The 24,522-nt window shown below is 40.9% G+C and overlaps 1 protein-coding gene across 1 annotated transcript in view; it reads left to right on the top strand.

The window, feature by feature from the left end:
* The window catches only part of PAH (phenylalanine hydroxylase), a 70,299-nt gene extending 60,121 nt beyond the window's left edge, over nucleotides 1-10,178 (top strand). Inside the window, exons 9-13 of the mRNA XM_023189187.2 lie at nucleotides 1,830-1,886; nucleotides 4,344-4,439; nucleotides 4,996-5,129; nucleotides 8,217-8,332; nucleotides 9,490-10,178. Of these exons, the coding sequence (XP_023044955.1) occupies nucleotides 1,830-1,886; nucleotides 4,344-4,439; nucleotides 4,996-5,129; nucleotides 8,217-8,332; nucleotides 9,490-9,533 (447 nt within the window). The 3' untranslated portion in view covers nucleotides 9,534-10,178. The remainder of the gene's footprint in view (nucleotides 1-1,829; nucleotides 1,887-4,343; nucleotides 4,440-4,995; nucleotides 5,130-8,216; nucleotides 8,333-9,489) is intronic.
* Nucleotides 10,179-24,522: the final 14,344 nt, after the last annotated feature.

Below are 24,522 nucleotides of genomic sequence, written 5' to 3'. Positions count from 1 at the left end.
TCCAGTGTCCTGGTGTCCTGTCTACCCTCCACCTCTCCAGTCTCCTGGTTCCTGTCTGCCTTCCACCTCTTCAGTGGCCTAGTGTCCTGTTTACCCTCAACCTCTCCAGTGTCCTGGTGTCCCGTCTACACTCAGCCTCTCCAGTCTCCTGGTATCCTATCTACCCACCACCTCTCCAGTGTCCTGGTGTCCTGTCTACACTCAACCTCTCCAGTGTCCTGGTGCCCTCTCTACCCTCCACATCTCCAGTCTCCTGGTGTCCTGTCTACCCTTAACCTCTCCAGTCTCCTGGTGTCCTGTCTACCCTCAACCCCTTCAGTCTCCTGGTTCCCTGTCTACCCTCCAGTCTCCTGGTGTCCTGCCTCTACCCTCAACTTCTACCATCTATTCTCACATAGCAGCCAGAAGGAGTATTTGATAACACAAGTGAGATCATGACCTTCTATCTGCTCATTACCGTGCAATGGCTCCTGTTTCACTGAAAGGAAAAGCTCAAGCCCTAAAATGTCTAAAAATATTCTACATGATCTGGCTTTGGACCCCTCTTTGATATCACCTGCCACTGCCCCCTCACTAATTCTGCGCTAGCCACATTGGTTCCTCCCTGTTTCTTGACCCAAACAACACTTCCTTTTCTTGGGAAAGAAATGCAAGCTTTTGCACTGGCTATATGCTTGGCCTACAGTGTTCTTCCCTCAGATGTCAGTATAACCAACAACCCCACTTCCTTCAAGTCTGTGCACAAATATCACCTTCTCAATGATTCTTACCCTGGAACCCTATTTAAAATCAAAGCCTCCCCTCAATCCCCTGGAGCTCTTAGTCCCTCTTGTTTATTTCTCCTTTTATTTCTTCTTCTTTTTTTTTTTTTATTATACTTTAAGTTCTAGGGTACATGTGCATAACGTGCAGGTTACATATGTATACATGTGCCATGTTGGTGTGCTGCACCCATCAACTCGTCAGCACCCATCAATTCATCATTTATATCAGGTATAACTCCCCAATGCAATCCCTCCCCCCTCCCCCCTCCCCATGATAGGCCCCAGTGTGTGATGTTCCCCTTCCCGAGTCCAAGTGAGCTCATTGTTCTTCTTTCCAAAGAACTTGTATTCTTCTACCATAGTTATGTATATGTTCATTATTTATTGTCTGTCTCCACTAAAATTCACAAGATGCCTTTACTGATTTTATACACTGCCTGGCACATTGAATGAACTTAATAAATATTTCAAGAATGCATTAATGTATACAGTAAGAAAGACACATACACACAAGGCAGGCTGCAGTAAGTGCTGTAAAAGAGACAAAGAGACCAATAGAGGAATTCTGCAACAGAGGCTGAGTGAGAATCGATGACGTGTTAGACTCTCCAGTTATATGTATGCCTGGACTGATGACACCCCTTATCTGCAGTTCTCCTGTGAGGTTTCCAGGGTACATGATTAAGACTCATTTAACACTCCAGGAATGTTCTGCTAATGAATAATCACTGAGCTGGAGTCAAGAGAAGAAGCTTTAGATACTAACCGACCCTGTGACCATGAGCAAGTCACTTCCCTTCTCTGTGCCTCAGTTTCCTCACTTATAAAGTGAAAACAAAGGACCAAGTGAGGGTGAAAGGGACCCCCTGCCCTGGAGATCTGTGATTCTATAACATGTGGGCAGGAAAGACTTGACACCACACTCAGGGTCCACGTGGGCCGTTCTGAAGGCATCTGGCCACCCATCACCTTTTTATGGCCAAGTACCAGGTTGGTTCTGTGGGTGAATGTTAAAGACGGCCAGACACCAGCTACTCCAGTGACTCTGTTTTCCCCCAATTACAGGAAATTGGCCTTGCCTCTCTGGGTGCACCTGATGAGTACGTTGAAAAGCTTGCTACAGTAAGTCCCTTCTCTCCCTGGGTGGATGGTGGGAGTGCTATAGGCTATGGCCCTCAGGTCTTTGAAGCTTTACTACTCCCCTGGAAGCCAGGTTATCTGGGGAAAAAAATCAGAATGTGGTGGATTACATTTGCACAAGTGGAACTTCACATTTTGATCGATTTCTCCTTAATAATTTGATTTTGAAATCATCTACCTGCAGATTTTTACATCTCTTAAATTTTAAGCAGTATCTTGAACCCACCAACAGGCTATAACAGTAGCCCTTGAAAACCTTTGGCATAAAGTGTGTATATGAAGTAATCTGGATCCAGAACTTTGAAGAGGGAATGTTTACATCTCTATTTCACACCAGAGCATGCATTAGGATTTTTTCTTTCTCAGATACGAGGGAGAAACGGGGGTGGGCTTTCCCCTTATTGCTGAACACTTTCCTCTCCTGAGTATATTTGATGACACTTGTCCACTGGGGCTATAGAAGCAGCAATTCTACATAGCAGGTGATTTCCTTCCTTCATACTCATTTCTAATTTTACTACATCCCACCCCAGCCACTAACCACATTGCCTGTCCTGGAAGTTGAAAAATAAACGTTTATAATTGAGTTATGGACTGCCAATGAGTGCAAATCTATTATTAAGATATATCAGTTTAGAAGCTTATGAACTCGTTCTGTCAGAAAGGCTAAAAAATCCCAGAAGGTTATTTTCTCACTGACAGCTGCTTTTAGGCCCTGGACAAGTGGCTTTTTCTTCCTCATCTCTAAAAATGAGATGCAATAGCTCATATCTTGCCCATCTCAAAAGCAACTAAAAATTTAACTATTTAAATTTAATTATTTAAATTTTTGTGAACATGGGTTTTTAAATGCCAGAGGCTTCAGAGATACAAGGAGCGGCTTTCAAAGAAGCTACAGAGCTGGATAGAATTTCTCATTTCTACAAAGAAAATAAATTTGGAACTCAAAGCATCATGTTATCTACCATAACAATATTAAAAGGACTTATCACTAATTCGACTTCTCTAAAAAATTGTTACTGATTGAAAAAATGTTACTGGTTGGTTAGGGAACAGTTCTGGATTCTTGCTGCCCTTAATTTGCTGTGTAACTACATGCATGTTGCCTTACCTTCCTGGGCTGAAGACTCCTCACCTGTATGTGAGGAGGTCAGACTGACTGAGCTCTGACAGCCCTCCCAGGTTTAACATTTTCTAGTCCAATAAACAGATGTAACTAATAACCTACCCTAATTCTCCAAAACTGTGACTGTCTCTAGCAGCTAACTGAGCTCTGGGTTCTTCTTAGTCCCATATTCTTTTTTTCAGGCCAACTCTCTAGGACATATTGGACTGTGGGTTATTGAAAGAAAAATACTTGGTTATTTGGGGAGATAAATGCAGTAGTTGACTTCAGAAACACCCCGAAGTTTTAGCATAGATGATGGGATATTCTCCTCATTGATTCTATCACTACCTAATCTGCTACCTCCCACTGTTGTGCCCGATGAGCTCTACTAGCTTCAGAGCATCTGAGGAACATCTCCGTCTAGTTGACACCACAGAGAAAAAAACAAAAGAGATAGAAGAGTTCCTGTCATATGGAGAACAAATTGTTGGGGGTCTCCTTTTGGGGCTTCTTAGTACCACCTGATATTTTCCATCACTCTTTACATTCAGCCAACATTCGATTCAACAGGTGACCGGATAGAGTGAGACACAGGACACAGAGACATGATCACAGGTCATGCTGATTTAGAGAACAAACCTGCACAGGCTCCTACCTGGGCAATCCTATCCATGGCACTGGGGCAGTTGCTGCCTTCTCCTTCTTTGGGATGTGTACTAGTCAAGGATCTCCAGAGAAAAAGAACCAGTGAGATATATAGAGAGAGAGATAAAGAGAGAGAGGGAAATCTGAGAGGGGACTTATTAGGGAAACTGGCTTACACAGTTATCGAGGCTGAGAGGTCCCACAATATGCTGGCTGCAAGCTGGAGAACTTGAAAAGTCAGTGGCGTAGATTATCCAAAGTTCAAAAGCCTCAGAACCATGGAAGTTGATGATATAACTCTCAGTCTGAGACCAAAGGCCTGAGAACCCCTGGGTGGTGATGAGGTGCGAGTCCCAGAGTCCAAAGGCCAGAGAGCCTGGAGTTCTGATGTCCAAGGGCAGGAGAAACAGGGTATCCTGGTTCTAAGAGAGATAGAACGTGAATGTGGCTTTCCTCTGCCTTTTTCTTCCATCTGGGATTCCAACCCATTGGGTGGTTCCCACCCACATTAAGGAAAGATCTTCCCCACTCATTCCACTGGGTCAATGCCAATCCCTCCAGAAACACCCTCATAGACACACCCCAAAATAATGCTTTACCAGCTATCCAGGTATCCCTTCATTCATTCAAGGTGACACATAAAATTAACCATCACAGTGTGCTCTCAGATTGACTTTCCATTCCAGATTTACTGGTTTACTGTGGAGTTTGGGCTCTGCAAACAAGGAGACTCCATAAAGGCATATGGTGCTGGGCTCCTGTCATCCTTTGGTGAATTACAGGTATGACCTTAACAGGAACCAAGAATGGATTTAAAAGTGGTGGGTACAGAAAACCATTATTGTGCTTTCGATATTGTTGAAACCCTATTTGTACCCATTTTGACATGCAACCTGGGTACTCATTCTCCAGTGATTGGTACCTTAGCAGCTATGATTTGATTATGGCTGTGGGTGTTACAGATAGAAATGGAATTGCAAGTACACGTATCTCTGGGAAGAAAGGGCCTCCTGATTCCAAGACTGACCTAGGCATGCAGCCTTGTGAGTATGCAAACACATGCCAGAAAGTGTGGTTGGCTCCCACATCATCTGTTGACCACCTTACTTGAAAGGAATTGGAATGAATTACTCCTTTCTCCCTTGGCTGTAGGTTTTGGGTGAGCTATGAAGGGTAGAACCTAGTATGTGCAAAGTAATTTGGCTCGCTGCATTTGGGCCATGATGTAGAAGGAATCGGGGTGAGATGAGGGAAGGGGCACAAATGGCCTCTGGGATGCAGTAGGGAATACTGATCCTTATTTAACAGTGATAATAACTTGTCACTTGGGGCCTACAGTACTGCTTATCAGACAAGCCAAAGCTCCTTCCCTTGGAGCTGGAGAAGACAGCCATCCAAAAGTACACTGTCACGGAGTTCCAGCCCCTGTATTATGTGGCGGAGAGTTTTCATGATGCCAAGGAGAAAGTAAGGTGAGGTGGTGACAAAGGTGAGCTACTAGCTCTGGGGGCCTCCTGACTGGTGGCACTCATCTGTGGGTGGTTGGCCAGGAGAGTGGACTCCAATGCCTACAGCAACTTTGTACCATAGACAGTTTGTCTCCCATGTTCTCCACCCTGCCTCCTTTTCTTCCGTTCTCTGTTGGAAAGTTGGGCGTGCTGACCTTTGCACACACCACTGCCACCTGGTCCCTGTTCAATGCAACCACCAAGTCCAGACACTGAACCCTCCTGCATACAGAGAGGCCACAGAAGTCTCCCCACAAAATCAAAGAAGCCTTATAAAGTCCTTTCTTCACTTCCTTCTCCCAAACACCTACAAAACGTGCTGCCTCCTTTGTATCTTTACCCAAATTTAATCTCCATATGTCTTTCTCTAACCAACTTATTTCTACTCATCCCTGCCAAGTATTACAGTGCTTCTGTAATAGTTATTAACTTGTAATATATTACATAAGGTAAGCTCTATGAGGGTAGAAATTTTGTTCTTTCTATTTTCTGTTTTTCCTGCGGCCCCTGGACTAATACCTGACACAGAGTAAGCACTCAATAAATAATTGGTGGAGGCATTAATCTCAGAGGCAATTCAGCAAGAGGCTGATGGAGCGGTGCTGGGACTCTGAGACTATTGGCCCTCTGAGTGCACAGTTCCTGTACCCAAGCAGGAGACAGACTGGGCAGAGGGTCAACCTGGACATGGATATCCTAATACTCATTGTATGTTACCACTTAAAAAAATCTTATCAGTGATGGATGACAGGCATGGGACATACAGGCCTTTGGGAGTCTATGAAGCTGGGTATATTAGCTTTCAACCCTATCTATGGACTCTGAGAGGTCAGAGGAATGGCAGGGAGTGGTGGTAGAATTAATGACTTTTCAAAGAAATTCACACTTAGGGAGAAAAGAGAGACATGAGGGAGAAACTCAAAGACATAAATGAACATACATCTTAGTTCTTCCTTTCTAAATCCAAATTCCATCCTCCCCAGGCCTCTCACAAAGAAAGGTAAAAATTATCCCTTTGATAGCTCATTCACTTACGTTACATTTGCAAGGTAAGATTGTGGGACAAGACAGGTCCAGCTAACATTTGTTTGAGAACCCTTTAGAATAAAGAGACCTCAAAGAGGACTAAGTTTCTTTCTTTTAAAATAGATATTCCTTAAATTATGTCTACTTCTATCTTTAGATAATTAAAGGTAAAATGCTGGCCCACAAATCTACTTGGTTTGGCCTAAAATGACTATGTCTCCAGCTCTGTCCAGAGCTCTCAAGTAGTCCTTCTTGCTCTGCTTTCTTAGTTCTCCCCTAAACTGGAAGCCTAGACTCTTTCCAGCACCATCCTCCTCTTCCTCCAAGGCCTAAGGTTTGGACCCAGGCATTGGGGCTTAGAGGCAGTGCTGATGAGCACCCTGTCATACCAAGATAATATTTGGATGGGCCCTCCTGGAGACAGCTCTCTAATCAGCATGTGATCAGTCCCAGACCAGCAGGGAAGAGCTTGCCAGGACACAGGCCTGTCAGTACCAAGGCCTCAAGGGAAACAACCATGAAAACTCCATTCTGCTGAGAAGTGGTTCAGAGAGTCAAAGAGAATGCTAAAGGACGGGCTTCAAAACAAGGAATCTGTGCATCCCTTTGGATTCTCTCAGAGCATCCCAACCAAGAGCAACAAATTCTAACCACTTAGAATTTCAAGATTCAAATTGTAGGCAGAGATGTGATTGGCTGAGCAGGGTTCACATGCTACCTCTTCGCCAGAGGATGGCTGGCACCAAATACTGACTTCTGGACTGATACACACCTAGTAGGGTAGGAGTAAATCACCCAAAGCAAAAAATGAGCTGCTTTATGGGAAGAAGGAGGAAGAAGTGCAGAGCAGGCAAAATCACAGATGTGTAACACATGGCTGATGCCACTAGCTGGGCTGAGACAGCTCTTTGCAGAGAAGAAAAGGTGGAAATATATACTTGGCCATTTGTTCTTCATTAAAGGTAGCAACTAACACTCATGGGGCACTTACTCCATAGTATAACAGCACTTGCTGCAACCCCCTGGGGCAGCTATTACTCTTGCCCTGATTTTACAGAGGAAATTGGGGTACAGAAGAGTGGTCCCCTGTGCCCACGGTCACAAGGGCTGTAATAGACAGAGGCAGGGTTTCAGCCTAGACAACTTGACTTGGAACTTGGGGAGCCACTCCTGCCAGACTTGGAGGTCGCTACTGTCTCCTGTAACACTGTATTTTCAGTAAAGCAGCTTATATGTTCACCAGAGGCCAACTTAGAAATTTGTGATTACTTTGGAACATGTTGTTATTGGTATTGCATGATGTCCCTCAAAGAGGCCCTCATGGTGGATTTCTCCCAGATCCAGAAGTAAGGTATTGGGAAGACAGGAAAACAAAGGGTCCAGGCCAGAGTCAGACTGCCTGGGTTCCTTCCCAGTTAGTTAACTTACTGACAGTATTGCCTTAGTAGTCACATAGCCTTCCCAAGCCTGTTTCCTCATCCATAAAATGGGTATAGTAATGGTGCCTTTCTCCTAAGGTTTTTGTGAAGCTTAAATAAAAAGGATATTTGTAAAGAGCATTGGGCAGTTAGAACTTAACATAGTTCTTGGTATATAGAAGGTGCTTTCTTCACCACTTGAGAGCTATTTATCTCTGCATTGACTGTCAAGCATTTCAGAGTTTTATTTTTTTTTTCTATATATAGCATTCTTTAGCTAGATTTTACTCACTCTTGATTTTATTTAATGATAGGAGTTTGTAGCTTTATTGTATTCAGTGCTTTCACTGTAAGCTACCTCTGTCTTCTTGGAGCTAAGTGACTAAATATGTTTATATACATGTTTGTACATACACATACACACAAGAAGGCTTCCCAAGAAGACTCACTAAAACTCCATTCCCCCCGTCAGCCCTGGCTGTTGAAGACCGTGTTCTAGGGAGGTGTCTGTATTCCTAAAAGAGAAGTAAAATGTCACTGAGAATTCTCTTAAGATTACCTTTCTCCAAATGGTGCCCTTCACTCAAGCCTGTGGTTTTGGTTTTAGGAACTTTGCTGCCACAATCCCTCGGCCCTTCTCAGTTCGCTATGACCCATACACCCAAAGGATTGAGGTCTTGGACAATACCCAGCAGCTTAAGATTTTGGCTGATTCCATTAACAGTAAGTAATTTACACCTTACAAGGCCACTCTGTTTCTCAGTAATAGAAGACTGTGTTTCCTTACCATTGCCATAGGAAAAATAAGAAATTTATTGAAATATTTAATTAAGGAGAAAAGCCATGGGTTCACTGATGGAGAAGAACTTGACAAAAAGATAGGAATTACCTTTGTGTCCTTTTACCTTTGACCTTCCTAGATTCCACTCCACCTCCCACCATCATTCTACCTTTCCACACCTAGCCTGTCACCGCCATGTTCCTTTTTCTCCTTCACCTCTCCATCCCTTCCACGCAAAGTGTCCAGTTGGTATTACTCTGCCTGGTTCTATCCACTTTATAAGCTGTCCAGTGGCTCATCTGTTGGCCTTCCACTCTTCCTTCATAATGAAAATATTATAATAATTGCTCTTGAGAATGTCACAGGGTTACTTCATTTATCACCTGATTATCTCTCTAGCCCTTCACATTCTCTTCCAGCAACAGTGATCAGTTTTTAGTTCTCATGCTCTTTCCTGACTCCTAACCCTTGCCCATGCAGTTCTTTATGTTTAAAATATTCTCGTTTCCATTCTCATTTACTTGGTATGTGAGAACATGGCATAAATGGAAGGCTGCCTCACACCTTCATCCAGTGATCTTGCCATCTAAATTGAGTTATCTGCTTAAACCATGGATTATAAAATTTGAATGTGCATCAGAATCAAATGAAAAGCTAGCTAAAAATTAATAGCTTTGAGTCATAGCCAAGGCTAAATTTACCAAATCTGTGATAACTCTTGGGAGTTTATAGACCTCAGGTGATTCTGACACTCAAGTTTTGTGTGAACCATACTATTAGGTTCAATGATTTTGCTTCCTGAAGCATCTGTAGATGGTAATGTAAAAGAGGAATGGAACAGCTGATAATCTGCCTGGGGAGAGACCTGTTAAGTCCTTCCCTGGGAAGTGACCTATGGAAAAGGGATGCTGATTACATTAATGGCTCTGGCATTTTCTAAAACATGCAAGTACTTATACCATAATGAAAGCTCCTTGAAAGTTGGGGTGGTATCCAGCTTATCCAAGAAGCCCACTTATCCCCCAGTGTTTTGCACTGTGGATACTGGAAGAGTGTTTATTATATGAGTGGCCCATTTTGAGGGTGTTTTTCTTTGTAGGTGAAATTGGAATCCTTTGCAGTGCCCTCCAGAAAATAAAGTAACGCCATGGACAGAACTTGGTCTGTCAACTGTGAATCTATTGATGGAGATCCAACTATTTCTTTCATCAGAAAAAGTCTGAAAAGTAAACCTTAATTTGAAATAATAGCCTTAAATCCTTTTTAGAACAAGATGGAGAAACAACAAATAAGTCAAAATAATCTGAAATGACAGGATATGAGTACATACTCGAAAGCATAATGGTAAATCTTTTGGGGTCATCTTTGATTTAGACATGATAATCCCATACTCTCAATTGAGTTAAATCAGTAATCTGTCGCGTTTCATCAAGGTTAATTAAAATTTGGGACCTGCTTCATTCAAGCTTCATATATGCTTTGTAGAGAATTCATAAAGGGGCATATAAGGCTAAATGTAAAACACAAGACTGTCATTATAATTGAATTAGTGGGCTTCCTATAAATCGTAACCTATGAAGTTTATTTTCTGTTGGAGTTAACTATGATTCCAATTACTGCTTTGTTATTGTACCTAAGTAAATTTTCTTTAATTCAGAAGCCCATTAAAATATTTATAAGCATTGAACTTCTTTAGTATTATATTAATATGAAACATTTTTGTATGCTTTGTTGTAATTATAAATACTGCTGTATAAGGTAATAAAACTGTGCACCTAATCCCCATAACTTCCAGTTTCATTTTCCAATTAATTATCAAGTCTGTTTTGGGAGACATTTTGAAGACATTTATGATGCAGCAGATGTTGACTAAAGGCTTGGTTGGTAGATATTCAGGAAATGTTCATTGAATAAATAAGTAACTATATTATCAAAAAGCAAATCTCTATAAATGTGAAAATTTTATTTGTATTAGAAATAAAACATTAGTAGTTTAAGCAATTTTGCTGTTTCAGATATTTCCTGGAATGAAATATTCTTCTCACTGTCTTAGAAATACATTAGCTAGATAATTTTGTAACATGAGAAAATGGCCAGAGGCTCATATTTCCAACCCTTTGCAGGGGCTCCTTGTGACATACAAAGTCATGCCTGGATAGTCAACAGACTTTGACTTTTGTTGATTGTGTGTTTGCCACGAACACATGAATATCTGAGAAGCAATGGGGAGAAAAACAATGTCTTTAAAGCTATGATTTGAAATTCTCACACTACTTCACATTTTATTTTGGAAATTGCTAAGTCTTAAAGAATTTGCATAGTGTTTCTTCAAGTGTAGTTCTCAGATCAGCTGTAGTATCATCAACAGTAAATTCTGGGTACCTTCCCAGCTCCACCCAATTTGAATCTCTAAAGGTAAGGCCCAGATACCTGTATTTTAAGTACCCCAAATTTATTATTTTCATTATTCATAGCCAAATTTTATCAGGTACATTCAGTTTGAGAAAACCTGACTTGTGCTGGTCAGTCTGCCACTGCCAATGATGCCAATGTGGATAAGCTGTTTCCCTTCTTCAGACCTCAGTGTCACTCTAACAATGAGGGAGTTAAACTTTATAAACCAAGGTCCATTGCAGCCTTGAAATATGATTCACGTTTTCACATGTGTCTGTATATAGCTATCCCTGATCCACTAATGGGGTGTTACAATACCTGCTTACATAAGACAGCTGGGAGGAAAGAGGAATTTACTGAATGTGTCTGAAGTTTCATTGTTTAGAAGTTGGAATTTTATGCCTGTATCTATGTTCATGCCTTTGTAAAACCTACTGATTTTAAAAGTGAAAATGGACTTTTTTCTCTGGTGTTACTCTAAACACCAAACAATCCCTGCAAAGGGATTATTCTGATGTTTCTTTATTTCACATGAAAAGTTAATTGTTGGCTCTGGAACTTAGATAATATTTTTGACAATATTGAAGAGTGAGTTTTAGTCCAGTAAAGACGTTTTAATGAGCTTGAAGGTAAAGTTTTGGTTAAGTTATGATTTTCACAGGAAGTTACATACTGAATGAAATATAATGTTTGTATTTTTGGTAATGTGCTACTCAGTTCTTAACTCTTTTTTTATCCAGATATAAAAGCCCAGTCTATAGCTATGGGATTTAATAAATTTCCAATATGTGTTTTTGTTTAATTTCTAATAAATGAGCAATATTTTAGAAACAGTATCAGTCTTTACTGACAGATGATCTTGCTGAGTGCAATCCAGAGAAATACATAAAAAATCCCAAGTGTGAGGCATTGATGTTTAATAAGTTTCTGAAAGTAGGAATCTGAATTTTAATTGTAGGTTTCTAAGTTATATAATTTAGTTGTGTTTCAAAAAATCCACTAGTAAAATGTCAGTTTTATAAAAACAGAAACCTTGACTTTATTTTCACCTCTGAAACCATTAGCACTTAGCACATAATAGATGCTCAATAATTTATTTTAAAACAATTGCTGAGTGAGCTGCATCACAAGGAAGGTAGCAAAGATTGTTGATCATAAATAAACTATTGTGTAATAAAAGTTTAGAAACAACTAAATTTGTTAATTCAAGATGGATTAGAAACTTAAATGTTAGGCTTAAAACCATAATAACCCTAGAAGAAAACCTAGGCAATACCATTCAGGACATAGGCATGGGCAAGGAATTCATGTCTAAAACACCAAAAGCAAAGGCAACAAAAGCCAAACTTGACAAATGGGATCTAAATAAACTAAAGAGCTTCTGCACAGCAAAAGAAACTACCATCAGAGTGAACAGGCAACCTATAGAATGGGAGAAAAATTTTGCAATCTGCTCATCTGACAAAGGGCTAATATCCAGAACCTACAAAGAACTCAAACAAATTTACAAGAAAAAAAAAAAACAAAAAAACAAACTACCCCATCAAAAAGTGGGCAAAGGATATAACAGACATTTCTCAAAAGAAGACATTTATGCAGCTAACAGTTGCATGAAAAAATTCTCATAATCACTAGCCATCAGCGAAATGCAAATCAAAACCACAGTGAGATACCATCTCACACCAGTTAGAATGGTGATCATTAAAAAGTCAGGAAACAACAGGTGCTAGAGAGGATGTGGAGAAATAGGAACACTTTTACACTGTTGGTGGGACTGTAAACTTGTTCAACCATTGTGGAAGACAGTGTGGCGATTTCTCAAGGATCTAGAACTAGAAACACCATTTGACCCAGCCATCCCATTACTGGGTATATACCCAAAGGATTATAAATCATGCTGCTATAAAGACACATGCACACATATGTTTATTGCGGCACTATTCACAATAGCAAAGACTTGGAACCAACCCAAATGTCCATCAATGACAGACTGGATTAAGAAAATGTGGCACATATACACCATGGAATACTATGCAGCCACAAAAAACAATGAGTTCATGTCCTTTGTAGGGACATGGATGCAGCTGGAAACCATCATTCTCAGCCAACTATTGAAGAACAGAAAACCAAACACCGCATGTTCTCACTCACAGGTGGGAATTGAGCAATGAGAACACTTGGACACAGGAAGGGGAACATCACATACCGGGGCCTGTTGTGGGGTGGGGGGAGAGGGGAGGGATAGCATTAGGAGATATACCTAATGTAAATGATGAGTTAATGGGTGCAGCACACCAACATGGCACATGTATACATATGTAACAAACCTGCACATTGTACACATGTACCTTAGAATATAAAGTATAATAAAAAAACAAAATTTATAAATTAGTCAAAATTGTGATTTTTTTTTTGAGACGGAGTCTTGCTCTTTTGCCCAGGCTGGAGTGCAGTGGCATGATCTCGGCTCACTGCAACCTCAGCCTCCTGGGCTTAAGCAATTCTCCTGCCTCAGCCTCCCAAGTAGCTGGGATTTCAGGCACGCACCACCACACCTGGCTAATTTTTGTATTTTTAGTAGAGACGGGTTTCGCCATTTTGACTAGGCTGGTCTTGAACTCCTGAGCTCAAGTGATCCACTCACCTTGGCCTCCCAAAGTGCTGGGATTACAAGCATGGGCCACCGTGCGCAGACAAAATTGCGATTTTTTAAAAATAAAGATATTACCCCTTATATCCAGTTTAGACTAGATTATGGATAGTTTGTATTTATGCTGCTTGGATAATAACTGCACTATGGTAAGTGCTTACTAAATGTTTGTTGATAAATAAAGATAAAAAATTATACCAGTGAAACTTCACTGTTGTCCATAGTCAGGCTGAAATGCTCAGAAAGTGTTGAGTGACTTCCCTAACATTTGCAAAAAAATAAAAAAATAAAAAATAATAATCGAGGAAACAAAATTAAGAAAGTATATTAAAATGTATTTGGCAAAGGAAAGATTAAAAATGTGTTTAAAGTACTCTTCCCAGTAAATTGTGCATGCCCCCTCAACACACACACACACACACTCACACAGATGGTCACTGCCTTTGAATAAATTTCCTGTGAAGTTTCAAAAGTAAAATCGCTTGAAACTTGAAAGTTGCTAAGAGTAGATTTTAATGTTCTCACCCCCAAAAAATATAAATATGCTAGGTGATGGATATGCTAATTACCTTGATTTAATCATTTTACAATGTGTGTGCACATATATGTATATGCATATGTATATATGCTTATATGTATTGCACATATATATACACATTATACATCATAAATATATATAATTTGTATGTGTGAATTTTAAAACTTTCTTTTAAAAAGATGTGCTTCTCTGAGAGATGAGATTCTTAAGTTTCCAAGAAAAGAAAACATTACTAAAGAAATCATAACAGACTGTTAATTTTTTAATTTGCCTAAATGAGTAAAAGATAAATAGCAATTAAGCTTGAACTGCAGTACTTATTTTTCCCTAGATCATTCTTAGGTGGTACATGATGCCCAGAGGAAGTAAGTGGATCAGCATCTTTCATTGACGTTATTAAAATTTTTCTATAGTTTGGATGCCTTTAATTTACTATTCCTAGAAATTGACATAAATTAAGGAATATCTATTTTAAAAGAAAGAAACTTAGTCCTCTTTAAGGTCTCTTTATTCCAAAGGGTTCTCAAACAGTGCTGGACCTGTCTTGTCCCATAATCTTACCTTGCAAATGTAAGGTAAATGAGTGAGATGTGTCAAAGGGATAATTTTCATCTTTCCTTGTGAGGGGCCTGGGGAGGATGGAATTTGGATTTAGAAAGGAAGAACTAAGACGTATGTTCATTTGTGACTTTGACTTTCTCCCTCATGTCTCTTTTCAAAAGTGTGAATTTCTTTGAGAAGTCATTAATTCTACCACCACTCCCCGCCATTCCTCTGACCTCTCAGAGGCCATAGATAGGGCTAAGTTGAGGATTCCATCAGCAAAGGCACAGAGCAGCTGGCCCTTTCCCTAAGACCCACCCTGCCATATATTGGAGTAGAACACATTTTAAAGCTGTTCATTAGAGAGTCACCAAGCATCAAAATCATCGCAAAACAAAAAATTAGCTTGGAATACCTGACTTTGACTGCAGAGTAACTGTTGGTCTAGAAAGGCTTTCCATCTTCGGTAGCACCTAAATACTGCTTTTGCCCACCTTCCCCAAGTCTGTGAAGATAGATAAACTCTGTTTCCTTGGTCTAATAAAATAAATCAAATTTGAGAGTGAAAAAGGAGGAAGCAGAAACCTTCCCAAACTTTCTATTGCTAGAATGTCCTTGGGAAAGCCACGGAGGCAAGAGACTCTCTTTGAGGTCACTCTTGTGAAAAATAGCTACAAATTTCCCCGCATGGAGTGCAGCCTGGAATTACACGATAGAGGTTTTGTGACTGTGAAATCCACTGTATTGCTCCAGGAATATAACTTCTAAGACAAGGCACCTCAGCCTGGGGCAAAGAGAGAGAGGAGCAGACTATCCATGCCTTCCAAAGTGGAGATTCTCAGCACCGAGGACAGCATGCACATTTGGTGCCTTTACTGAGGGCAGGGAAGCAGGTGGTAGGCCTGAAAGCCTTTTTTTTTTTTTTTTTTTTTTTTTTTTTTTTTTTTTTTTTTGAGACAGAGTATTGCTCTTGTTGCCTAGGCTGCAGTGCAGTGGCGCGATCTTATCTCACTGAAAACTCTGCCTCCCGAGTTAAAGCGATTCTCCTGCTTCAGTCACCCAAGTAGCTGGTATGTGCCATGACTCTTGGCTAATTTTTTGTATTTAGTAGAGATGGGATTTCACCATGTTGGTCAGGCTGGTCTTGAACTCCTAACCTCAGGTGATCCACCCGCCTTGGCTTCCCAAAGTGCTGGGAGCCAACATGCCTGGCCAAAGGCATATGTTTTTATAGAGCAAGAGTTGGGCATGGGAAGAGAATGAGTTAGTACAAAGACCCATAAACAAGATTATGACAATTATTTTGCTTACAGTAAACTTTGAATAAATTTTGGCTGCATAAAGACATAAAGACCAAATGAAAAAATGTGTCATGTATCTCCTTAATGACAATGTCCAATGTCTTATATTTTAAACAGACAAAAATCAGGTACCATTAGAAAAAAGCAGTGCACTCCCACATGTTATGATTTGGGATAGAGATAGAAAGATGTAGCATATTTCAGGAGACTGCTCTGGTGATCCCAATTCAAATGGCAGTTTTTCCATCAAGCTGAACCTACTTAAATAGACTCTTAATCTCCCCAAGTCTCAATTTGTTATCCGTAAGGTGGAGAAGATGCATGTCTATCTTATATGGTTGTCGCAAAGATCAAATAACATATTGTGTATATGGAAGCCCTCAATCACTTCCAGTATTATCTAACAACTTTAAATATTTATTATTTTTATTTAAAGGGCAAATGGGCTCTAATAAGAGTTGGTTATTATTACTCTGATCATCTTGATCAAGCAACATAATCCCAACTGACCACTCTTTCCAAAGAGATGACAACTGTAGAGAAGCTTCCAGTTGAGAAAAGAATTTTAATTAAAGTAGAATTTAAACCTTTTAACACAAACTGCACATGCACACACACACACATACATGTACACACATGTGCGTGTGTTATGAACAATAAAATAATAAAATTTCCATCAACTTGAAACTAAAACTACCTTGAAAATGGCAACTTTAGAGATTGAAATAGAAATTTCCCATTTGAAGCTTAAGGCAATAGACCTTCATTCATTCACCCCCATTTCTGACATTGTTCTTCATTTTGCAACCTCCTTTCTCTCATGAAGCTGCAGCATTACCAGACTTGTAGATCATAACCTTCAAAACGTCAGCATTTGCTTCACTGCTAAAGACATTTCTTGAAATGATCTGTCTCTGTGTCTCCAACCAAATCACATTTTGAATCCAAATTGTAATCCCCACAAGTTGGGAGAGGGACCTCATGGAAGGTGATTAGATCATGGGGGTGGTTCCCCCATGCTGTCCTCATGATAGAGAGTGAGTTCTCATGAGATCTGATAGTTTTATAAGGGGTTTTCCCCCGCTTTGCTCTGCACTTCTCTCTCCTTCCACCATGTGAAGAAGGACGTGTTTGTTTCCCCTTCTGCCATGATTGTTAATTTCCTGAGGCCTCCCCAACCATGTGGAACTGTGAGTCAATTAAATCTCTTTCCTTAATAAATTACCCATCTCGGGCAGTTCCTTTTAGCAGTGTGAGAATAGACTAAAACAATTCTTTCAGCTGGGGGTGTTGTGCAGTGCACGTTTTATGTAATAGTTAACGCTTTAACATAAACAACGTTGATTTAAAAAAAAAAATCATGCTACAGACAGGTTGTTTTACTAAGGAACCAGCACAAGAAAACATGACTTCACTTTGCTGCCCAATTTTAAGGTAATTTTGGAGAGTGAGATCTGGGAGGCTTTTTGTGTTTCCAGGAACAGGAAGTGGAGAACAATTTTTAACATAAAAGTCGCTGGCACTGTGGCCATTTCACCCTTTGAGCACATTGCAGCCTACAGAAAAAGTTAATTTAGGAGGCAGAATAAAAAATTCTTGCAAAATAGGGTAAGACAAACCAGTCCCTCAAATATGAGGAAGTGATAAGAAAGCACCCTGTTGCTGCAGGAATATTGCTCCATCCCCACTCATTAAAGGATTGTAGAATAAAAGTTGCTAAAATCTGCCACCAGGTGTATAGTTTGACGAGGGGGAAGATAATCTATTGATATACAAGGTTTTAAAACTCAATTTATTGCACTTTTCGGGCTTAATTCCACAAGTTTTTATTTGAAAATAAAATAAGTGCTTTATTCGGGCTCAGTGAAAGACTAGACACATTAAAATGATTACTGCAAGGGCGATGCAGCAGAACCTCTATTGCTCCACCGTGTGGAGTTGATTTAGGATATTAGTCTTTTTGCCCAAGCACTGCTGGATTCCTCGACCTCTTTTTCTTTTCCTTTCCCAGGAACGCTCCAACCTGAAAGGGAGCGCCTTGCACGCATCAGTCCTGACTTAGAATCAGCTTAGTTGGAACCAGAAACACGCTGCATTCATCTCAAGAGATTCAATCCTCATCGTTCCACAAATTTAGTTTATATTTGATGAACTTAAAGTTGCATCCCGTCAACATACAGGCGGGGACGGTGGGTTTAAAACCAGTCCCATCCCCAGTTTGCCTCAGAATCCCCAAGGCGAGCATGACTGCTTGGAGATCAGGAGTGAAGCTGGGAATGACCATTTGGCTACTGCAGCCCTCACCTTGCGCTTTTCCGCATAGATTTGTTTTGTGGGGCAGGGGAGAGAACTAGGGCGGTGGCGGATAAATTCTGGGGGATAGGAGAAAAGAGAAAATGAGAGGTGTCCGAATAAAGTTTTCTAAGTCCTCAAAGAGAAATGGCACTGACGGAGAACCCGAAAAGAAACATTCAGATTCTCCCCAGCAGTGATTTGCGCTGCAAAGGGCGCAGAAACGCGGCTCTCAGGCCTTGCCTGCGAGTGGGTTAATTAGAACCAATTCAGGTTCTGCAGCCCCCGACTCCTCCCTGCGGCTTAGCAGAAGGTAGGCGGGCTGCCCCAGACCTTGAACACCCACGGGTCGACGCCGGCCAGAACCACGGACAGCTCCCGCCCTGTGGCCCTTGTGTCCTCCCTGCGCGCTGTGCCGTCTGCAGTTTCACCCGGAGGACGAGGAGTGTGGCTGCAGATCGGGTCGGCCTGCCCTTGCTCTGCTTCTTCCCCACCCACACTTGGTGGGTGTCTTCTAGGCTGCCCAGCCTTGAACTAAGCACCCCAAGAGGAGTCAGAGCCCGAGAGATGAGAAAGAGGCGCCCGATGAAGATCTAGGTCAGTCCCTCCCTGGGAGCTCAGCTACTGCGCCCCAGAGGCAGCGCTCAGACAGCGGCGAAGAGGCGGCCGCGGAGTCCCCGGAGATGAAGGATGAAGGCCTGCTTTAAAAGTATCCCACATCGTTCAGGTACTACTTCATTTGAGAACTCTGTTTGCTCACGAATGAGAGAGAGAGAGACTAGAGACGTGTCAGAGGCCTCACTGTACAGTTGAACTGAGGTTTCCCAGCATAACAAGTGCAGTCCTCATCCACTTTCCCCTCCCCATCCCTTCTCCACGCTCTTCCTAACTTGGTTCTTCACGGAAAGAGGTTGGCCAGATGTGAAATTCACTCATCCATCGCCCCATCGCCCTTCCCCTTTTCCCAGCCACTGGGAGGTCTTCACACTCCCCACCTCCCTTCTTCCCAGACCTGCCAATCTTCAGGTCCCATGGAGAGAGATGAGAAGAAGGTTGGGTCTCCAGGGTCCAGATGGGTTGGGACCTGGGGGTTCTCTCCTGGTGGAAGGTGGAGAGGAAGTGTGAGATCCTTCTGCTTCCGGTTGGTCTTTCTACTGGCTTCTGTTTTAAGTGCAGGGGAGAGCTCAATGAAAAAATCTGTTTCTCCAAGACTGAAGAAGCTTTTTGCAGGTGCAATCTTTGTTCAAAGAGTTGGACCTTTCTTTGTGTATGTGTGGGGAGGGGTGTGGGGGGATGAGTGGGGAATTCTGGGAAGCATATTTTAATACATTTGATCAACGGCTTCCAAGTGCTTTGTCTCTGTTAACTCCCAAAGGACTCAGGGCTGGTCCTAGAGAGAGTGGGAGGCTGGACCTAGGCAGTGGGGAGAAGATAGAGGAAGGTGGAAGGTGGTCACCAAGTTTTCTTCTTGGTTGGGCATTAGAATGGGAATGCAGACATGCTGTTGTCTTTAAGGATTCAGAATATAAATTACTGCTATTGGTTATGGGCATCTAACTAGAATCAGAAGCAGGAAGTGTTTGTAAAAGGGTGTCTGGAAATCTGAAAACTAAATATTCAGTTAGGCTTTACCTACTTTGTTGAAAAGAGAAAAAAACAACCACCTGATATCTTCAGGCAAGTGCTGCATGCTCTAAAAAGACACTATTTGGGGAGTACAAAAGAATACATCGACATGATCTCTGCAGCAGATGTCGCAATACAAGCCAAATGTCCACTAGTAAGAGATTGCTCAGAAAATTATTATCTATGTAATAGAACAATGTTCAAGGGTTCAAAATGAAGTAAATCTATAAATAATGACCTAGGGACATCTATGAGGTATTTTTAAGCAAACATAAAGCATGAACACATTTCCATTTTTTGAAAAATGTTATTAATGGTGTATATGTATGTACATGGCATTTATGTATATTTGTATGATCACAGAGGATAAGAGAGACTAGCAACTGGGAATGTTGCTGGTGGTTATTACTGGGTCTGAAATGATGGTCAAACACTGCTCTTGCTCTTTACCCCACATACTGTTTTAAAAAGAAGAAAGATAATATGATCAAAGGTAATTTGAACTTGTTACTGTTGCTGTTTTTATTTTTATTTTAATATTTTATGTAATAAAAAATTACTGAAATTTGAGGATAAAAAGCAAGTCGTGAAGATTTCAATGACTGATTCATCTCTCCCTTTCAATCCTTTGAAGTAAAGATTCATCATCTAGAATTCAGACCTGCCAAGACCAAGGATGCTTTGTCTCAGGTGAAAATTTACATGAAATGTAACATTTCTAAGCCAATTGTCACCACGTGTATTGATGCTTTAAAACAAGAGCTCAGATATGGGCATGGTAACCCAAAAGAAAGAGGTAAATCATTGTATTTCTCTAAGCAGAGGCTCTGAATCTAAACTGAGGATGGAGGTAAAGTTCTGCCATTTCCCTGGATTGGCTATGATTACAAACCTGTTCCACTTTAAAGGCAATTCCTGGAATTACCATGCACCACAGTCTACACACAACTTTGCTATTTCAAATCTTTCTAGCTAAGGAGAGAGCAGAACATCGTGGTTCAGCAAGGGCTGAGCATGGTTTTGCCATTCACTCAATACATGACCTTAAGCAAGTTATTCATCACCTTGTGCTTTGGTTTCCTCATTGGTAAGGTGAGAATATAACAGTATCCACCTTATAGGTTTGATGGGAGTGTTAAGTAAGACAAGCCTGTAAGGAGCTTAGGAGAGTGCTAACTGTAGTAGTTATTATCACTAATCCTACGTGGAAAAAATGCAAATCAAGGAGAGTTGAAACTTGTTGGAAGCAGATTGGTCCTTTTGGGGTAAAAAATATCCATAATGAACAAGAGGGATGGAGCTGGAGATTATAAGTGAAGGAATCTGAGGCTACAGTCTGCATAGTTAGATGGAATAACGTGGAAGGTTTGAGTCAGGACCCCTGGATTCAACTCCCAGCTGTGCCACTTACCAGCTATTCCCACATGAACAAATATGTTACCTCTCTGTACTTCTTGTTAACTGCAAAATGCCAACAATAATACACACTTTCTATGCAGACTGTGAAAATTAAACGAATTCTAAGCATTCAATACATGTTAACTACCATCTGTATCTTACCCTCTAAAAGCAAAATTGTTTCAGATGCTCTCAGTGACCCTCCCCCCACCCCTCTGCCCTTTCCTCTTCAGTGCAGAATGGCTGACTCCCAACTGCCAGCTCCTAAGTTTCTCTTTTTAAAAGTTTTATTCGGGTTCTAAAGCACTTTGCCTTTATGGTAGGCCAAAAGTTCCTAGGAATTAATAACTTCCCATCATTCCTCTACCAATGACCAGTAAGAACTGGTAGAGGCTTTCTCCCTCACTGACTCTCAGAGGCAGTAAGCTCAGTTGCCCACAATAATAGCTGCCTGCTTGATAACACTCCATGTAATTATTACCTTTCTTTATCTGTCTCTATTTCCCATTTTTTAATTTTTAGTTTCCAGCTATACTATTTTCACCAGGATCCTTTTCTCAGAGTCTGCTTCTGAAAGACCCAAACTAGGACACATGTGCATATGATGATAATGATGACAACGATGAAGACAGTGATGATGATGATGGTGACGACGATGATGATGATGATGATAGTGTGTGTTGCTCACCCAAGCTTCTGCATTGCTTTTTCCCCCCAAGATTCTCATCTATACGCCCTTATCCTATAAATGATTAATTCTAATATCTCTTTTGTCTCTCTCACCTCGGGTATCTTCGTTTCTCCTTCTTATGGTTTCCTTGTTTCCATGGAAAAATACAAGATCTCGACAACTGCCATCTCCTGGTAACCAATCATGAATCTGGTATGGACCACTTTCACCCTATAAGTAAAATGCACTTGTTTATCTTACTTCCACCTTACAATGTATTGGTTATACTCTTGAACCTTCCAAAAAGAAGATTCCAGGCAGGCTTTTTATCTGCACTGAAAATAAGTGCCATCATTGCCACTATCATGCAGGAACCTGACAGGCAGATCCCTATCTTTCCTAAGAATATGGCTAGAAATTTAGGCCAATTAATATGTTGTACTATAAAAACTCTAACCCCAAATATATAGACAAAGAAAAATTGAACTCTCTTGTTCACATGTAACGTGGAGAGAGTAATTCCATGTAGTAGAGTGAGTAGTCTGGAGTGAATAGTCTGGGCTGGGTTTACATCTTGCCTCCTCCACTCCTAGCTGGGTAACCTTGGGGAATTTATTTAACCTACCTAAACTTTGGTCTCCCTGTTTGCAAACTGGGGATAATGAAAATAATACATACTTCGCATTATTTTTGGTAAGGATTATATATACTATATATAGTTAAGTACTTAATACAATGACATATAGTTAGTGTCCAGGAAATGTTAGCCCTTGTTATTCCTATTGATGATAATAATAAACCGCAATAGAATCTTACTGAAGAACCATAAGGAACCTCATGGTACATACCAGATTTATAAATCTCAAAGCTGAAAAGAGACCACAGACATTCTGCAGCACAGAAATTCCCCAACTGAGGTCAGGTGAGGTGACCTTCTCAAAAACACAGGATTCATTTCAACAAGGAAATGTAGTGATTGCTTACTGCATGATAGATATGATTGTTGATATTGGGTTTGTTACTGTGGGTACTATAGGCTAAGAGGAGAGCTAGTTTTTGGAACACAAAAAGGCTGTAATTTCAGGCAGAATCTGTTTATTGGGATCTAGCAGGTGGCCACAAATAATACCTAATTCCAGCTGAAAATAGAAAATGATTTCTCTTTTCCAGGCCAAGAATATTTCCAGGAACCAATCTACTTTGGAAGGGGAAGTGGGGCTTCTTGGATAAAGTTTCCTGGAGAGAAAAGGAGTTCTAATTAGTATGGGCACTGACGTGAGGGTAGATAGAAACAGAGAAGGGAGCAGCATGCTTCTGTCTGGTCACCGTCAGTGGGTTGATATCTTGATCAGCTGGTTGATCAGTTCCTCGGACAGAATGAGGATCCACAACATGTAGACCATATCACTGCCTAGGAAACACACAGTGGTGCTTGCCCTAGGAATTTCTGCCCTTTCTTTCCAAGACCCCACATGGGAGGCTGTATCAGAGTGAACTACCCCACATCAGAGTGAACTACTGAAATTGTTTTAGAACTTTCAACCCAAATAAAGCTGGGCTGCATTGTGTCCTATTTTAGAAACAGTACTTCTTTCTAAAGAAATGTCATCCTGGCAAAAACAACAACAACAACAACAACAACAACAAAAAACAACCAACCAAACAAACAAAACCTTGCGGAGCAATATAGTTCTTCACTGGAATCTTTGGAAAGGACAACTTATGGGAAATTCCATTTCTTGCCATACAGTAAAATGCCCTGATGCACCACAAATTGCTCTTCTCTCTTTTGCAGTCTCAAACCTCCAGGTTTTTCTTTCTGTCTCGTATTTATCTTCCTTTCTCCTGACTTTCTGACTCTAAAGATAACAGTGCTATGGTACACACCATGATCTCTGAAACCAAATTGGTTAATTAGCTTTGAACCCCGGCACTCTTATGGTTTGTTTGTGGCCTTGGAGAAGTTGCCCAACACCGGTTGACATATATTATATTAACTTTTACCTTGTGCCAGGCAGGTATTAAGTAACTAGCCCAAAGTTACTTAACTAGTTAGTGATAGAGCCAGGACCTGGCTCAAGCAGCTTGACTCCAAATCTCACCTTTTTTATTTTATTTTATTTTTTAGCAGAATCTTTCTCTGTCGCCCAGGCTGGCATAGTGCAGTGGTGTGATCTCGGCTCACTGCAACCTCCACCTCCTGGGTTCAAGTAATACTCTGTGTCAGCCTCCTGAGTAGCTGGGATTACAGATGCATGCCACCACACCCAGCTAATTTTTTTTATTTTTTAATTTTTTTTTTTATTTTTAGTAAAGACAGAGTTTCACTATGTTGACCAGGCTGGTCTTGAACTCCTGACCTCAAGCAATTCTCCCACCTTGGCCTCCCAAAGTGCTGGGATTACAAGTGTGAACCACCATGCTTGGCCCAAAACCCAGACTCTTGAGGACTATGCTGTTCTGCTATGTTATGCCTGAGTTTTCTCATCTTTAAGATGGGGGTAATAATAATACTGCTTCGTGGCAGGAAAAATAATGTACTGGGGAGTGTTAAGGCTATAAATGTATTAATTCCCTTCTGACATCAAATGATTTTAATGGTTGCATTGTACTGAGTTAACTAAAATTCGGAGACATTAAGTTACTTTTTTGTAGTCTCCCTGGTAAGTTGCTGAACAGAGTTGGGCTTAAATTTAAATCTACACTATTTCTAGTTGAGG

Source organism: Piliocolobus tephrosceles, chromosome 10, assembly GCF_002776525.5.
Source record: "Piliocolobus tephrosceles isolate RC106 chromosome 10, ASM277652v3, whole genome shotgun sequence".
NCBI classification, from domain to species: Eukaryota; Metazoa; Chordata; class Mammalia; order Primates; family Cercopithecidae; genus Piliocolobus; species Piliocolobus tephrosceles.
The sequence above is the reverse complement of the archived record's forward strand: the minus strand, read 5'-3'. Positions and strand labels throughout refer to the sequence as shown.